Source organism: Olea europaea, chromosome 14 (assembly GCF_002742605.1).
Source record: "Olea europaea var. sylvestris chromosome 14, O_europaea_v1, whole genome shotgun sequence".
Taxonomy (NCBI): domain Eukaryota; kingdom Viridiplantae; phylum Streptophyta; class Magnoliopsida; order Lamiales; family Oleaceae; genus Olea; species Olea europaea.
In genome coordinates, this window is record NC_036250.1 from 531,030 (window position 1) to 549,668 (window position 18,639).

The 18,639-nt window shown below is 37.2% G+C and overlaps 1 protein-coding gene and 1 non-coding gene across 4 annotated transcripts; both read left to right on the forward strand.

Annotated features, from left to right (window-relative positions):
* Positions 1-2,825: 2,825 nt before the first annotated feature.
* Positions 2,826-2,897, forward strand: TRNAW-CCA. The gene has a single exon. It is a non-coding gene; the product is annotated as a tRNA-Trp (tRNA).
* A 389-nt stretch (positions 2,898-3,286) lies between these two features.
* LOC111408678 (pentatricopeptide repeat-containing protein At4g39620, chloroplastic-like) lies at positions 3,287-17,976 on the forward strand. Of its 3 annotated transcripts, XR_002705335.1 has the most exons (4): positions 3,288-3,743; positions 5,457-5,700; positions 5,827-6,726; positions 17,611-17,976. XR_002705335.1 is itself a non-coding variant. In XM_023038419.1 (2 exons), exons 1-2 carry the CDS (start codon positions 3,378-3,380, stop codon positions 6,567-6,569), a joined length of 1,479 nt encoding a protein of 492 aa, XP_022894187.1. In that variant the 5' UTR covers positions 3,287-3,377; the 3' UTR covers positions 6,570-7,100. The 3 variants fall into 3 exon arrangements, 1 of the variants encoding a protein (XP_022894187.1); XR_002705334.1 differs by having other exon boundaries at positions 3,287-3,743; positions 5,457-6,726; XM_023038419.1 differs by lacking the exon at positions 17,611-17,976 and having other exon boundaries at positions 3,287-3,743; positions 5,457-7,100.
* The last annotated feature ends 663 nt before the right edge of the window (positions 17,977-18,639 follow it).

Genomic DNA, 18,639 nt, shown 5'->3' on the forward strand with positions numbered 1-18,639 from the left:
TTTTGGCATGTGGGGGTGGGTTACGGTTAGGGATTGCCTGCTGGGCTCGTGTGGGAGCCCTCTGTAGCAGTGGTTGCTGCGTCGTAGGTCGATCTGCTTCTTTTGGTTTGACAACAAACTTCTGTAACCGACCTCTTCGAATTAAGGATTCAACTTTCTCTTTTAAGTCCCGGGCAGTTATCAGTGTCGTGACCCATCGTCCTATGGTATCGGTAATATCGTCCATCGTGTTGTCCGGCCTGTCCCTCCTTTAGGACTATAGGTCTGTGAAATGCTTCTTTTGTATTGGTTTGCGTGAATACCTCTTCCAAGGAGGCTTTGAGCGGGTGGTACTCCCGGAACTTGTATGGTTGAGCCTTGGGACATTCTCTTTCTCTCATGTCCTTCTTTCTTTCTGGTTGAGGACTGCGACTTGGTTTTTTTCTTTCACCACATCACTGAGGTCAATTTCGCGTCTTGCTTCCTCTTGGTCAGAGGTTACTTTTTCAGCGCTTATGTATTTCTCAGCTCAGTTCAGGAACTCGTGATAAGTCCTTGGACCGTCCTCGTGTACTGACCACCAGAATCTCGTTTTGGATCTTAGTCCTGCTAATACGGCCATGAGTGCATCGTCAGATATTTTTTTCACTTCCATGGATTTCTTGTTGAACCTACTCAGATAGCTTTTGAGGGATTCACTTCTTCCCTGCTTGATACTCACTAGACGTTCTTTGGGTGTAGTTCTAGCCTTGGAGCCTATAAATTGGGCCAAGAATGCCGTGGCCAGATCATTCCAATCTTTTACCGACCTTTCGTGTAGTCTTCTAAACCATCTTTGGGCTTTGTCTCCTAGAGTTAGGGGAAATGCTCGGCACATGATTGCGTTGCTTGTCCCCTGTAGTTCCATCCACGAGGTGTATTTGTCAAGGTAGCTGAGGGGGTCACCATCCCCTTCGTATGCGGCGATTTGGGAAATTTTCAAATTTTCAGGTAGTGGTTCCATAAGGACATCCTCAGTGAAGGGGGAATGTCATTTGGTTTGATAACCTTTAGTGCCACCTTTATTTTTAGCCTCCAGTTCGACGATGCATTTTTTAAGAGCGCTTAGTTCAGGCTCTGTTTGTTCCAAGGGACGTTTCAGGTCGGTTTGTCCTTGCGTAGGAGTCAGCGAGTGATGGGTCCCCAATCTGTCAAACACACTTGCAGTCCTTCTCGCCTCGGGTTTCTTACTTTTGGCCTCATCGGTTTGGCTTCTTGATGATTCTCCTTTTGAAAAGTGGAGAGTCCTCCTGGTGGGGGGACGCTTTGCCTTTATCCTTATAGGGGATTTCACCTCGGTATCTGGTGGGGACGAATGGGCTTGGCTCCTTTTCAGTCGTCCCACTGCATTTGTCAATTTTTATAGGGTTTCCCTAATTGTGATCATTGAGGGTCCTGCTGTTGTGGAGAACTCAGTGGTATATTCGTTTCATGAGGGTGGGTGTGAAATGGATTTCTGGAACTTGAGCTATGACTCATGGCTCTTGAAATTTTTGTGGAGCGAATGAAACTATTTTTCACAATTAGGGCCCTTCTTCTAACGCCAAACTGTTGATGTCAAAATTAGAAAGGATAATTTTGAACCAACTTTAATAAAAAAAGTGATTGATGCTTAAAACAGATCACAAAGATGTCATTTTAGTGTGATTGTGTCATAAGTCGTTATATGAATTCGCTCTGCTTTTACAATGGTCCTATTCAACTATTTATACATAGTTTTACCCGAAATTACATCAAATCAGCAACAGTGCCGAGTTCAGAACTTGGGTCGCCAAATTCTCTTGTGATTGGTCGATGAAGCCGGTGGTCATGTGTCAATGTATTACCCAGTTAATGATGACCTATAAGGGGCTCGAGTTCGAGGACTAGGAATTGGTTGTTCCGGGCGACGATGACGTCACCTGTGGCAAGTGTATCTGATTGATAGGGTGATGTGACAAGGGATAATCATGATGTTTTTCTAAGATAACGGCGGGTAACTCTGACTTGGGGTGTGGGCCAAACTTACGTTATACCGAGGTAGGGTTAGTGAACTGTTTATACTAGATCGGAGTTCGGATGTCAACAATAATCATGCGTCTATTTCACATGAAAGAAAAAATTCGTCTAGTCGACATTACGTCCACATCAGGTTGATTAAATTAATTATGAGTTCTCATGTTATTGAAGGATTCAAATAATTGTGGCATAGAGGTTTTAGATCTTGGCCTTACAGATTAAGCCCTAATCCTCCTCAAATTGTTAATGGACAAAAAATAGAATCAAGAAACAAGCAAAGTAGCCACATGTTATAGTTGTTCACATTCAACTTGAGAGTTACACTGTTTTTTATCAGGATAGATTCTCATTATAATGAAGCAAAAGAATAAAAGAGATTTCACATTGACCTCTTAAAATCCTCTACATAGATAGTTGTACAAATAATAGGGCAACTTAATACATGCATAGAATGCCCAATATACTTTTCAAATATAACACTTAAATCGATTTGAAATTTCACTTAATAATTAAGTGGAAACCTTCTAAATATGAATGTTACAATTCTAATATATTTGTCTCAATACAAGCTTAACCAATAAATTAATGCAAATTCAACCGTAAAATTTAATTTTAATTTTATTGTTTAATTAATAAAAGTATTATCTTATCAAAACCATTATTTTTCTAAAGAAACCGTAGAAATAGACTACCTATAATTTTTTGTAAAGTACAAGTTGATCTAATGATAATACATATCAACGGTTTGATTTGGTTTTCGTTATATCATTTGTAAAAGATATATCAAAGTACATTTCTTTCCAACTCGTGGATCCGTGGCGCAATGGTAGCGCGTCTGACTCCAGATCAGAAGGTTGCGTGTTCGATTCACGTCGGGTTCAATTCCCAACTTTTTTTTCTCTCCTTTGTCCTTCCGTTTTTCTTCTCTCCATTAACCGCCACCTAATGGAGTCGCATAATCATTTGCAAGAAAAGGAATGGGAAAATAGCCTAAACATGTCCTCAAACTTTCACCCAAGTTACAATTTGGTCCCCGCCTTCAAAAAGTGCTAGATAAGTTAAAGATTTGTTCATTTTGGTTGGCTCTCACGATTTCGAAAATTTTATTTTGACAAATCCCGCCTGTTGGACCAGTGTGCTTCAAACAAAAGGAAGGGTTGGGGACTAAAGTTCTCATCATTTTGAAGATGTGGTGACTAAAGTTGAACTCTTCTGAAGGTTTAGGGATCGACCGTTATTTTCCCAAAATGAGGTGTACGGGGCTTAGCCATTCCGACTATGTTCTTGTCCTCTCTCCAGAGGGTTGCTCTGCCTCTCAAAACCCTCCACCACTTCCACCACCGAATTATTAAATTCCCGGAATGACCCTGAGTTCGTTGACATTCCCACCTAACTCCCTGCGTCTCTCTCCTACATCCAAATTCACCATCTTTTCTTCACCAAATTATGCTTTCACTCAACACCCATGTCCACTTCCAATAACCAGACCCGTTTCCATGTGCGTTCCAACCCAACACAGAAACAATCCGGGCCCGAAAAAGACCCATAAAAAGAACTCTTCATCTTCTGAAGCGGAGGAGCTGGTTCGTTCAGTCTTGAGAAATTTCAGAGAGAAAAAACCATTGGTGACTACGCTCGATAAGTATGCCAAGTTTTTGAGAACTGAACATTGTTTCATGCTCTTTGAAGAGCTTGGGAAGGATGATAAATGGCTGCAATGCCTTGAGGTTTGGCCCCTTGTCAAAGATTTCATTTTTTTTTTTTTTTTTATCATTTTCGATTTTTTCGTACATTTACAGAACTTGTTGATTACCATCAATTCTAGTAATCTAAGGGATTGTATCTTTTTATTTTTCGTTGATTTTAGCAATTTAGATGGAATTTTGAATTTTGCCCATTTTACGTTGGCCTGTAGCCATACCCTTTACAAACCATAGAATTTCATGTCATTCTTTTGACAATGACCAACTGTCTTGTACTGTAATCCCGAGAATGCTGAAGATGAATGTGAAAAAAAGAAAATAGTGGTTGTTGGGGGAGCGAGGAATGGTCTCCTTCTAACTTGTATGAATAGAATTGGACAGTTAAGAGTTATATAAGCATTGGAGAACTAGAGTTCTTTGAGATTACGATAGAAATTCTGATGTCTCAAGCTTTGTCTTTGTAATTTTATCTACATCAGATGATATTATGCACTTCTTCACATAGGTCTTTCCAAGGGCATATTTTAATTGGTTCACAGTGATTTCTTATTGTGGCGTCTGTTCTGTTAAGGGGTGCGATGAATTTTATTCGTGTGCTTGAGCATGTATGATTTTGTTAAATATCAACGTATGCTTGTCAATGTAAGTGCCTATGGATATGTGGTGGTTTGTCATATGCAAGTATGCTTGATATCAGACGCAAAATTATTTTTAATGTGATGGAGTTTAATTAAGAAATATATTATTACTGCTCCCTTAATCACGTAGATATAATTCTAATATAAGTGCAAAGCCAGTGGAACTTGCTGTTGGGATAGATGCTGTGTTTTGATCTCCAGAATTTTTTGGAGGCTGGTGAAGAATGGATTAATATTATTTCCTTCCGATATGCTGCTAATTATTTCGGGTGTCAATATGTCATTTTCTCATTTTAGCCTACCAATCCCATTACCTCAGTTGCAATAAAAAATACATTCCGGGTTCTACTTTAATACATGACCATGCATTACTAAGCCTATGAGCTCATGTTTATAAACACTCAAATCACTTTTTATCTACACATTTTGAGGAAACCCACAGGTTCTATCCACTTAACTACCTCTAATTTCTATCTATTTATAGTTTAAACCGTTTAAAAACACTTTGCTGACATGCTTTAAGTGTAAAGGTTGATATCCTATAAAATCACTGAGTTATTGCAATGCGACAGTAATTTAATTAATTACGGGAGGTCGACTCTCCTTTGACAAATGCATTATTTTACTCAAATGTTGATTGAAATTCAAGCAATGAAACTTATATTTGAGTTTGAAAATAATAAAAAGAATCAGCTGTATGGACAACACCTGCATTCATAAAGCTAGATAGAAGAGTATTGGCAGTCTTACCTATTCCATCTTTGCATTTAAACTTTCAAAATTATTCATTTCTGTTTTCTCTGTCAAACTAGATAGAAGAGTATGGTTATTCTTGTAATTTATGTGGCTTATGTTGCATTGATGACTGATGATGGGTCCTGGCTTAGTAGTACGTGTTGAGGGAGATAAGCGACTGGACAAAAATATTTAGGGGGTGGTAAAGCAAATTTTGAGGCATTTAATATCTTGGTTTACACAGAAATCTAAGGTAAAGGGTTACCCCCTCCTTGTATCCTCCATTACTATTGTAGTCTCTATTAAAATATTGTTCTCAATAACGAAAATAAAGGCTTTCTTCACTAATATATCTAATATTCAGGTGTTCAGATGGATGCAAAAACAACGATGGTACATAGCAGATAATGGGGTATATTCTAAGTTGATATCAGTTATGGGAAAAAAGGGCCAAACTCGGATGGCCATGTGGCTTTTTTCTGAGATGCGTAATAGTGGTTGTAGGCCTGATACGTCGGTCTACAATGCACTGATCTCTGCCCACCTTCACTCCCGGGATAAATCCAAGGCATTGTCCAAGGCTCTGGGGTACTTTGACAAGATGAAGGGTATGGAACGTTGTAAACCCAGTATTGTAACATATAACATTCTTTTGCGAGCTTTTGCTCAGGCAAAAAATGTTGATCAGGTTAATATATTGTTTAAAGATCTAAATGATAGCATTGTGACACCAGATATCTTCACATTTAACGGTGTGATGGACGCCTATGGAAAAAATGGGATGATCAGGGAAATGGAGTCTGTGCTTTCTATGATGAAGAGCAATCAGTTGAAGCCAGACATCATCACATTTAATTTATTGATTGATTCCTATGGGAGGAAGCAGGAATTTGAAAAGATGGAACAAGTTTTCAAGAGCCTGCTGCGTTCTAAGCACAAACCAACACTTCCTACATTCAATTCTATGATCACAAACTATGGAAAAGCACGTCTCAGGGAGAAAGCGGAGTTAGCTTTCCAGAAAATGACTGATATGGGATACAAACCAAACTTTATCACATATGAGTGTCTTATTATGATGTATGGATACTGTGACTATGTTTCACGGGCAAGAGAGATATTTCAGCAGGTGGTTGAATCTGAGGAGAAAAAGGTCTCGACTCTGAATGCGATGCTTGATGTCTATTGCATGAATGGCTTGCCTATGGAAGCCGACATGCTTTTTGAAAGTGCACATACTTCAAGACTGTTTCCCATTGATTCCTCCACTTACAAACTTCTTTACAAAGCCTACACTAAAGCTGACATGAAGGAGCTACTACAGAAATTGTTGACGTGTATGGACAGAGATGGCATTATCCCAAACAAAAGGTTTTTCCTTGATGCTTTGGGAGCCATTGGGTCTTCACGTGCAAACCAAAAGTCAACCAGAAAGACAGATGGTTCAAATAGACAGACAGACAGTGCAAAGACATAGGTGGATGTCTGGATGAATCTCATATGTATTCGGTGCATTCTTTTTATCTATCTGTGCCTATGCCGAGGACTGAGGAGCTTGCCATGTGAAAGCCACTCTTGGTCAATCCAATGCTATCATACAGACTACTTGCTCAATTTCGTTCCCAATCCTTATGGTATGTATATAATTTCTAGCCTTTTTCCAAGTGATCTATCATCACTAATGCCACAGTACTTAACGTGCATTTGTGGAGGGTGGAATGAAAGAATTTTTTTTTTAACTTCAACTTAAATTTCAATTATCCCTTCTACTTTCCTTTCAAAATAAAGAACAAAATCTCCTTTTCTTCTCTTTGTTATTAGAGATTTGAAAGTAACCTTTCTATTGGTTCCAAGAATTCCGTCACACTCTCAAGTTTCTTCACCTAGGATTTTTTTATTTTTATTTGTTATTATTTTTTTTTTGTGTCACTGGTAATGACGATATAGTGTATGTATAGGTCACAAACTCGAGTCAAAGATAATATGATATTATAATTCAGAATTGTCATACTGAAATGGAAGTCGACTTGTACAAAGAATGTTAAAAAGGAAAGTCTTTTGACAAAAGCTATTTGAACCCGGCTCAGTAATCAGCATAAATAATATCGGAAATTTGGTGAGATTAACTGGCTGGAATACCCTTTTTTCCGTCAATAATAAGCAGGTGAACTACTTTGTGTTTGTACATGCATGTGCTTGTGTATATACTATAACTTAGAGACATTTCAGAAATACCAATATATGGTCTTACTCATGCTGTATTGTGAAGATTAGATGATTTCAGTATAAACTGGGGCTTCCTGTGGATATTCTCTTGATATTCTTGTTTAATTGACTCAATTTTTAAGCTTATAACAAGAATGACAACGAGAAGCAAATTGTCCGGCTTATGATCATCTGTCATTGACTTGTTGCTACCGGAAAGAAATTTCTTGCAATGAGTTGCCAATGTCTCTGAGTTCTTCATATCTCCTGTGCATTAACATCTCTTCGAGTTGGATCTGAAAATAATTAAATTTGACAACGTAACATTTTTGACGAGATACTTGAGATTCTTGTGTTTTGCATTATTGAGCAGGTGTATAAAAAGTAAATTTTGATTTAACTTTTTCAAGTTGGATCTTTTAGTTTTTGAATTTCTAATTCTTGAAATAAAAATGATTAAAAATAAATTCATTTTGTACACAATTAATTTGTGTGACATTATAAATAAGTTTCATGTTAAGTATATTCTTTTGCATATAGGTGGAAAAGGATGAAAACAATTATGGGCGAAGAGAATTCTTAAATTAAGTAGAGTTATAGACTTATAGTGGATATCTTGGGCACATTCCAAATAAATTACATCCGATTTTGACACAGAAAGCCTTCTAACATGAATCTGTAAATCTCATAGTAAATTTAATGATTTGAAATGTGGTTGAAACCATTTTAGTTGTAAGTAAACGTGAGTGGACTTGAAATTCATTTATTGGACATATCAATATCAAAGATGATGCCAACCCCGTAGCAATGGAAACTACGAAACCCACAACGAGATTGATGTGGAACCCAAGAACGCTAATACTAACTCGATTTTGGATTTTGAACCCCAAGAATTGAACCAAGAAACCCTAAATTAGCGAAAAACCTAAAACCCCTTGATTACAATTAAAAGAACCCACGATCCGATTGTTTAAAACGCTACAAGAAATTGAATCTTGATAAGTTCCAAGATTGTTCAAGAAGAACAAGAAATTGAAAGAACAAATTCTCTTTCTATAATATTAAGCAAAAGTCAAAAGTCTTTACAATGAAAAATATTCTCCTATTTATACTAATGAGTAAAAACGTCCAAAATTTATCAAATTATGGTAATAATTTGATTTCATAAGAATTCTATCGAAACTAGAAAATTCGGTCAAAATTAGAAAATTCGCCAATTTTTTTGGTTTGTGCGGCCGCATGGTGTATTTCCATGCGGTCGCATGGTTCAACAAGAATTGGTGTTTTGATTTTCGATATGCCACCGTGCAGCCGCATGGGGTTTTGCTTGTGCGGCCTGATCCAAGTTGATTCGGCCTTCGACCCGAACATGAAAGTTGCTCCATTTTGAGTCTCGAACATAATTTCATCAATGGTTTCTTGAACGAGCAATCCCATCGCTTGTTTCACTTGCTTTGCCCTTGATCGCGTCATTGGTTCGCCATCGATTATCAACGAGTCTCCTCTCGCACTTGCCTTCGTTGGGCTCGACTCCTGGATCATATCATCCCCTCCCTCTTCAAAAGGATTCGTCCTCGAATCTGAACCTGCATCAAACAGAGAGAGATCAGATACATTAAAAGTAGCGGAAACATTATACTCACCAGGTAAATCCACTTTGTAATCACTAATGCCACAGTACTTAACGTGCATTTGTGGAGGGTGGAATGAAAGAATTTTTTTTTTAACTTCAACTTAAATTTCAATTATCCCTTCTACTTTCCTTTCAAAATAAAGAACAAAATCTCCTTTTCTTCTCTTTGTTATTAGAGATTTGAAAGTAACCTTTCTATTGGTTCCAAGAATTCCGTCACACTCTCAAGTTTCTTCACCTAGGATTTTTTTATTTTTATTTGTTATTATTTTTTTTTTGTGTCACTGGTAATGACGATATAGTGTATGTATAGGTCACAAACTCGAGTCAAAGATAATATGATATTATAATTCAGAATTGTCATACTGAAATGGAAGTCGACTTGTACAAAGAATGTTAAAAAGGAAAGTCTTTTGACAAAAGCTATTTGAACCCGGCTCAGTAATCAGCATAAATAATATCGGAAATTTGGTGAGATTAACTGGCTGGAATACCCTTTTTTCCGTCAATAATAAGCAGGTGAACTACTTTGTGTTTGTACATGCATGTGCTTGTGTATATACTATAACTTAGAGACATTTCAGAAATACCAATATATGGTCTTACTCATGCTGTATTGTGAAGATTAGATGATTTCAGTATAAACTGGGGCTTCCTGTGGATATTCTCTTGATATTCTTGTTTAATTGACTCAATTTTTAAGCTTATAACAAGAATGACAACGAGAAGCAAATTGTCCGGCTTATGATCATCTGTCATTGACTTGTTGCTACCGGAAAGAAATTTCTTGCAATGAGTTGCCAATGTCTCTGAGTTCTTCATATCTCCTGTGCATTAACATCTCTTCGAGTTGGATCTGAAAATAATTAAATTTGACAACGTAACATTTTTGACGAGATACTTGAGATTCTTGTGTTTTGCATTATTGAGCAGGTGTATAAAAAGTAAATTTTGATTTAACTTTTTCAAGTTGGATCTTTTAGTTTTTGAATTTCTAATTCTTGAAATAAAAATGATTAAAAATAAATTCATTTTGTACACAATTAATTTGTGTGACATTATAAATAAGTTTCATGTTAAGTATATTCTTTTGCATATAGGTGGAAAAGGATGAAAACAATTATGGGCGAAGAGAATTCTTAAATTAAGTAGAGTTATAGACTTATAGTGGATATCTTGGGCACATTCCAAATAAATTACATCCGATTTTGACACAGAAAGCCTTCTAACATGAATCTGTAAATCTCATAGTAAATTTAATGATTTGAAATGTGGTTGAAACCATTTTAGTTGTAAGTAAACGTGAGTGGACTTGAAATTCATTTATTGGACATATCAATATCAAAGATGATGCCAACCCCGTAGCAATGGAAACTACGAAACCCACAACGAGATTGATGTGGAACCCAAGAACGCTAATACTAACTCGATTTTGGATTTTGAACCCCAAGAATTGAACCAAGAAACCCTAAATTAGCGAAAAACCTAAAACCCCTTGATTACAATTAAAAGAACCCACGATCCGATTGTTTAAAACGCTACAAGAAATTGAATCTTGATAAGTTCCAAGATTGTTCAAGAAGAACAAGAAATTGAAAGAACAAATTCTCTTTCTATAATATTAAGCAAAAGTCAAAAGTCTTTACAATGAAAAATATTCTCCTATTTATACTAATGAGTAAAAACGTCCAAAATTTATCAAATTATGGTAATAATTTGATTTCATAAGAATTCTATCGAAACTAGAAAATTCGGTCAAAATTAGAAAATTCGCCAATTTTTTTGGTTTGTGCGGCCGCATGGTGTATTTCCATGCGGTCGCATGGTTCAACAAGAATTGGTGTTTTGATTTTCGATATGCCACCGTGCAGCTGCATGGGGTTTTGCTTGTGCGGCCTGATCCAAGTTGATTCGGCCTTCGACCCGAACATGAAAGTTGCTCCATTTTGAGTCTCGAACATAATTCCATCAATGGTTTCTTGAACGAGCAATCCCATCGCTTGTTTCACTTGCTTTGCCCTTGATCGCGTCATTGGTTCGCCATCGATTATCAACGAGTCTCCTCTCGCACTTGCCTTCGTTGGGCTCGACTCCTGGATCATATCATCCCCTCCCTCTTCAAAAGGATTCGTCCTCGAATCTGAACCTGCATCAAACAGAGAGAGATCAGATACATTAAAAGTAGCGGAAACATTATACTCACCAGGTAAATCCACTTTGTACGCATTGTCATTGATCCTCTCGATGATTTGAAACGGTCCATCGTCTTGTATTTGCAATTTTGACTTCCTCTGTTCTGGAAAACGCTCTTTTCTGAAATACACCCAGACCTAATCTCCAGGCTCAAATGTAACGCGTCTTCTTCCTCTATTTGCTTTTGATGCAATCAGCTTTCCTTTCTCTTCGATCTGCATCCTGACCTTTTCATGGAGTGTTTTCACTATCTCGGCTTTTAGTTTCCCATCCAAGCTACCTCGTTCATGCACAGACAAATGCATTAAATCCATAGGTGTTAGTGGATTAAAACCATAAACAATTTCAAAAGGAGAAAACGAAGTAGTAGAATGTGTAGCTCGATTATATGCAAACTCTATAAACGGTAAACACTCTTCCCATGATTTCAGATTTTTATTGATCATTGTCCTAAGTAGTTGAGTCATAGTTCGATCAACTACCTCACTTTGTCCATCTGTTTGTGGGTGACAAGTTGTAGAAAATAATAACTTAGTTCCTACCTCACTCCACAGAACACGCCAAAAATGACTCAAAAACTTCACATCTCTATCAGACACTATACTTTTAGGTACTCCATGTAAACGTACTATTTCCCTAAAGAATAAGTCTGCAATATTAGTAGTATCGTCAGTTTTATGACATGGTACGAAGTGCGTCATCTTACTAAACCTATCGACCACTACAAATATTGAATCCCGACCCCTTTTTGTCCTAGGCAAACCTAACACAAAGTCTATAGATATGTCTACTCAAAGTTCACTAGGTACAGGCAAAGGAGTATACAAACCATGAGGTTGAACCTTAGACTTAGCCTTTTTACAAGCTATGCACTTTCCACATATTTGTTCTACGTCATGTCGCATTTTAGGCCAATAAAAATGTTTCCCTAACATGTCTAAAGTCTTTTGAACCCCGAAGTGTCCCATTAAACCACCCCCATGTGCTTCCCTTACTAATAATTCACGCAAAGAACAATTAGAAATGCACAACTTATCTTCCTAAACAAATATCCTTCATACCTATAGAATTTATCAAATGCACCTTTGTCACATGAAGCATAAATACTAGAAAAATCACAATCAGATTCATGCATGCCCTTAATATGTTCGGAACCAAGTAATTTAGTACTTAATGAATTTAAAAGCACGTACCTTCGAGACAACATATCAGCAACTATATTTTGGTTACCTTGTTTGTCCTTGATGACGTAGGGAAATGTCTCGATAAACTCTATCCATCTCGCATGTCTTTTGTTCAACTTACCTTGATCTCACAAATGCTTTAAAGATTCATGATCGGTATGTATCACGAATTCCTTTGGCCATAAGTAGTGCTGCCAAGTCTCCAATGCTCGAACAAGTGAATACAACTACTTGTCATATGTCGGATAATTCAATGCTGCCCCACTCAACTTTTCACTAAAGTAAGCAATAGGTCTCCTTTTCTGCATTAACATTGCTCCCATACCTATTCCTGATGCATCACTTTCAACCTCGAATGTTTTATCAAAATTTGGTAATGCCAAAACAGGTGCTTTACATAGCTTATCCTTAATTGTGTTAAATGCAATTTCTTGAGATTCTCCCCAATGGAAACCTACACTCTTCTTTACTATTTCAGTCAACGGTGTGGTGATGGTGCTAAAATCTCTTACAAATCGCCTATAAAAACTAGCCAATCCATGAAAACTCCTAACTTCAGTTATAGTTTTAGGTGTTGGCCATTCTTTAATAGCTTTTATCTTTTCTTCATCGACTTTCACCCTGTGAGCACTAACCACAAATCCTAAGAAAACAACTCTATCCATGCAAAATGTGCACTTTTTGAAATTAGCATACAGTTGTTTCTTTCGCAACACAATAAGCACACAATTTAAATGTTCTAAATGTTCATCTAGGTTTTTGCTATAGATTAAGATGTCATCAAAATAAATTACAACAAATTTTCCAATAAAAGCACGCAAAATATGGTTCATTAAACGCATAAAAGTGTTCAGTGTATTAGTGAGTCCAAACGGCATAACTAACCATTCATACAATCCATACTTAGTCTTAAACGCCGTTTTCCATTCATCACCCTCCCGCATGCGAATTTGATGATACCCACTCTTAAGATCAATCTTACTAAAAATGCAAGCACCATGCAACTCATCAAGCATATCATCTAGCTTAGGTATTGGGTGACGATACTTTACCGTGATATTGTTGATAGCTCGGCAATCCACGCACATTCTCCAAGTCCCGTCCTTCTTAGGCACCAACAAAACAGGTACAACACATGGACTCATGCTCTCCCTGACATAACCTTTGCTCATCAACTCCTCCACTTGCTTTTGAAGCTCCTTCGTCTCATCGGGATTGTTTCGGTAAGCTGGTCGATTCGGCATGACAACTCCGGATACAAAGTCAATCTGGTGCTCGATGCCTCTGATTGGTGGCAATCCACTTGGCATCTCCTCAGGAAACACATCGTCGAACTCCTACAATAAAGACTTAACCAAACTAGAGAGGAATGTGTCAGAATCCTCAAAATTGAGGAGGGATTCCTTGTACACTAACAATATCATTTGCCTATTATCGCTCATAGCCTTTTTCAACTCACTCTCTTTTGCATAGAAGTTGACCTTTGGCTTTTCTCTCCGCTCAGCTGACTCTTTTTCTCTCCTCTCAACTGACTCCTTTTCTCTCCGCTCATGTGGCTTCTCTCTCTTTTCTCCACTCTCAGCCACCTCACTATTTTCTCTCTTATTGATGGTTTCACTATTACCTCTCCTTTTTCTTGACTCTCTTATTCTCTCGTCTTCCTCACTTTTCAGCTTGATTTGATCTCGATACACTTGTGCCGGTGTTAATGGTGCAAGAGTAATAGTCTTCCCATCCTTGACAAAGCTATAACGATTCCTATAACCATCATGTGTGACCCTTCTATCATATTGCCATGGCCTTCCTAACAAGATATGACCCACATGCATAGGCACCACATCACATACTACTTTGTCACTATAACTCCCAATTGAGAAATTAATTAAAACTCTTCTATTCACCCTAACTTCCCCACTTTCATTCAACCATTGCAACTTATAAGGCCTAGGGTGTCTTAACAATGCTAGTCCTAATTTCTCAACTAAAGTTGTGCTAGCTACATTCGTGCAACTCCCACCATCAATAATCATATTACATACCTTATCGTTGACGTAACAACGTGTGTGGAATATATTTTCTTGCTGCTGCTTCGAATCATCCACTTTGACTTGAGTGTTAAGAGCTCTTCTTGACATTAACGATTTCCCAACAGCAAACTCCAATTTTTCTTCTTCAACGTCCTCCAATGCAGGCATGTCCTCAAACTCTCCTTCACTTTCACTCACCACCTCTCCATTATCCAACAACACCATTACCTGTTTATTTGGGCATTGAGAAGCAATGTGCCCTGACCCCAAGTATTTGAAACACTTGATGTCTCGATTCCTTGATGGTTGTGAATCTGTTTTGGGTGCTGTTTTGCTAGCACTTTCTTTTTTCCCTTTCTGCCACTCATTCCTACCTTTAGGTACAACTTTATCACCTTTGTTGTTGTTGTTCCACCCTGGCTTCCAAGAAGGATTAACACTCGAAGTTCCTAACGACTGCCTAGCTGACCCTTTCCTCTTCAGTTGTCTCTCTACCTTCATAGCCACATGCAACATGTCTTCCAACTCCACATAATGTTGCAACTCAACTACATTGGCAATTTTCCTATTCAACTCATTCAAGAATCGTGCCATGGTAGCGTCCCGATCCTCCACCACATTGGCCCTAATCATGAGTATTTTCATCTCCTTATGATAGTCCTCTACACTTTTTGACCCTTGATATAGACCTTATAGTTTTTGATGAATCTCTCGATAATAGTGGCTAGGAACAAACCTCTTTCTCATCAATGACTTCAATTCCTCCCAAGTGTTGATTGGTCTTTCCCCACTCCTACGTTGTGAAGTAATCACTTGATCCCACCATGAAATTACATAGTCACTGAACTCCAAAACTGCTAACTTCACCTTTTTCTCCTCCGAGTAGTTATAACACTCGAAGATCATTTCAACCTTCCTTTCCCACTCTAGGTATGCCTCGAGATCACTCCTTCCTTTGAATAAAGGAACTGTCATTTTTATATTTCTCAAGTTTCCATCCAACTCCTCCTCGCGATCATTCTGACCCTGTCTGTCGAACCTATCGCCTCTATTCCTCATCCTTCCCATCTCAACACCGTGAAATTCATCTTCGCCCATGTCACTCCCATATCCATACTCCTCTCGTATTTCCCTCCTAGGCTCCCATCTATCCGGTCCTCTGGCATTGGATACATCCACTCGATGCTCCCGACTAAGATTAGCCACCGATGTATCTAATCTATTCATCCAAACCGCCTGCTTCTCCAATCTATCTCTCACATTTCCAAATGCCCTCTCAAACCTCTGCACCAAATCCTACGATGCATTGCTATTATTGCCTTGTCGGCTTGAATTTGATTCTGCCCTTTCTGACATCCTAACACTAAAGATTTTATTTTACTGCCTCACCAAAAGTCACTCGGAAACACACAAGGGCTTTTACCCTCTATTAAGCTCACCTCTATGCCTTTTATCACTCAATTCTTTCAACAATTGCTTCTAGGAACAATCAATGAACTCAATCAATCAATCAAATCGTGTAGAATTCCCCAAATCGGATGTGACTCAATAATGTAACAAATGACTCAAAGAAAACTTTTAAAACTTGACTTGAATTGAAGGAATGGAATGATTCAATGTGTCCAAATAATTTAGAAACAATATTGAATAATAAAAGTTGGTATTTGACGGATCAATAATATTTAACAAATTTTTTTTACTGTACGAATGAACAGTAATTATTTTTATTTTTATTTATTTTTAGATCCGAAAATCAATAACAAAACCAACGAAGAAAACAAAAACTGATTTGGGCGAAAATTGAGCCCAGAAACGGAATTTAAAAATTTTTGATGAAACTTTTGGATCAAAGGATTAAGAAAACCTTCTGGACACAAGAACACAAGGAATTGAAAAAAATTAGAAAACAAAGGATATAACCTAATTAAATTGGAGCCAAAGTTTTGATACCAACTGATGCGAACCCCGTAGCAATGAAAACTACGAAATCCACAACGAGATTGATGCGGAACCCAAGAACGCCAATACTAACCCGGTTTTGGATCTTGAATCCCATGAATTGAACCAAGAAACCATAGATTAGCGAAGAACTTAAAACCCTTGATTACAATTAAAAGAACCCACAATCCGATTGTTTAGAACGCTACAAGAAATTGAATCTTGATATGTTCCAAGATTGTTCAAGAAGAACAAGAAACTGAAAGAACAAATTCTCTCTCTATAATATTAAGTAAACGTCAAAAGTCTTTACAATGAAAAATATTCTCCTATTTATACTAATGAGTAAAAAGTCCAAAATCCATCAAATTATGGTAATAATTTGATTTCATAAGAATTCTATCGAAATTAGGAAATTCGGCCAAAATTAGAAAATTCGCCAATTTTTTTGGCTTGTGCGGCCGCATGGTGTATTTTCATGCGGTCGCATGGTTTAACAAGAATTGGTGTTTTGATTTTCGGTATGTCACCGTGTGGTCACATGCCGCACAGGCTTGTTTTCAGCCTCCGATTTCGTCGCTTGATAACAAATTGATCCAAGTTGATTCGGCCTTCGACCCAAACATGAAAGTTGCTCCATTTTGAGTCCCGAACAGGTTCCATCAATGGTTTCTTGAACGAGCAATCCTATAGCTTGTTTCACTTGCTTTACCTTTGATCGCGTCATTGGTCCACCATCGACTATTAACGGGTCTCGTCTCGCACTTGCCTTCGTTGGGCTCGACTCCTGGATCATATCAAAAGAGGCAGGTGTCATGGGTTTTATGACTTGTTGTTACACGATTGGAGGCTGTGTTGATTGAGGATAAATAGAAGGCTGGCGACTTAGATGCTTGAAAGATGTTTTGCATAGATTTATCAAAAGTTCCGTTCATAAGAGTATCATGTTATCGGTCCAACAAGTGAAAATAGGGAAGGGCAGACCATAACTAATATGGCATGTTGTAGTTGCTTAAATCATCCAATAGATTTGGAATTGAACCGAACGCGTAAAAGGATTCATGTAGTTGACTCCGGCTTAGCCCTTGGCTATCGACTGATATTCTTGCCTACAACCTTAGATCCAATCAGTGCATTCCCTGTGCTATTAGTTAACACGTAATACCTCCTTCGCCCTTGCTTCAAGTCGTGCCCTTGAGCATGACTCTCAAGGGAGCCTAGCTGACCTCAAATTTGTTGGAAGCTTAGTATTTTTCTTTCTTTAGATATAATCTCAAGTCTCTGTACTCACTTTGCCCTTTAAATATCTGATGAGTTTCCTTGGTTCTTTTGCCACAGGTACAAATGTATCGAGATCATATGTATGAATGTCTTCAAACATTCTAATTTTAGTCTCAAACATATACATCTGAGAACATGCTACTAATTCAAGGATGGATCTTTAGATGATGGAAATGCTGTAGAGGTTTTATCTTAGAATATGTCATTGTACTTGTTAACATTGATATGTTTTATATTGTCTTCCTAACTTTCCTCGTGTGCCAGACTTCTTTCTTTTAACTAGAGTTTGATTTGTAAAATGATCGAAGACGTTGAGAATGTTACATTATTAATATCCAATTAATTACTCAGTATTCTTTTATTTGTACAGGACAATATTGATTGATTCATTTCTTTTATTAAATGCGATGGGTCTTATTTTAATATTTGTCTAAAATTCAGTTAAAATCTCATCACATATGGAACTATTATTATTATTATTTTTTTTTTGGCACAAAATTAGATTACTTTTTTTGTCACAAAAATAAAATAGAGATACTCGAGCAACACGTGACTCTTAAGTGGATTTCTATAAGTTTCAAAAATTTTGGTAGGGAAAAATTTGCTTGTGATAAAGTTTCAATTAGCAATGACATATATGAATAAGTGGTAAGTTATGTCTTGTTTTACAATTATGCACAATTATTAAAAAAGAAGACAAAACAGTCAACTATTTGAAAGTTTAGGGGCTTTTTGATAAAATATAAATACGAAAATCAGATTATATAGTGTTAATGTAGAACATAAATAATCAAGAAAAAGATTTCATCAAAAATCTCATAGATATCTCTGGCTTCTAGAAATCAATTGTAAGTTATCCAATTATTTCATGAAAAGAAATACATTCAAAGATTTAAGTGGGTCGTAAAGAATCCATGACCTAAGAATTTGGGAATCACAAATTGTCAAGATACTACAATAAAGGAAAATAATGGAATTATTTCTTTTCAATCATATAACAAATTTTTTTTGTTAAATATAAATTGTCAATTCAAATAAATGGCAATGAACACTTTTCACTATTCATATCCCCCCCCCCCCCCCCCC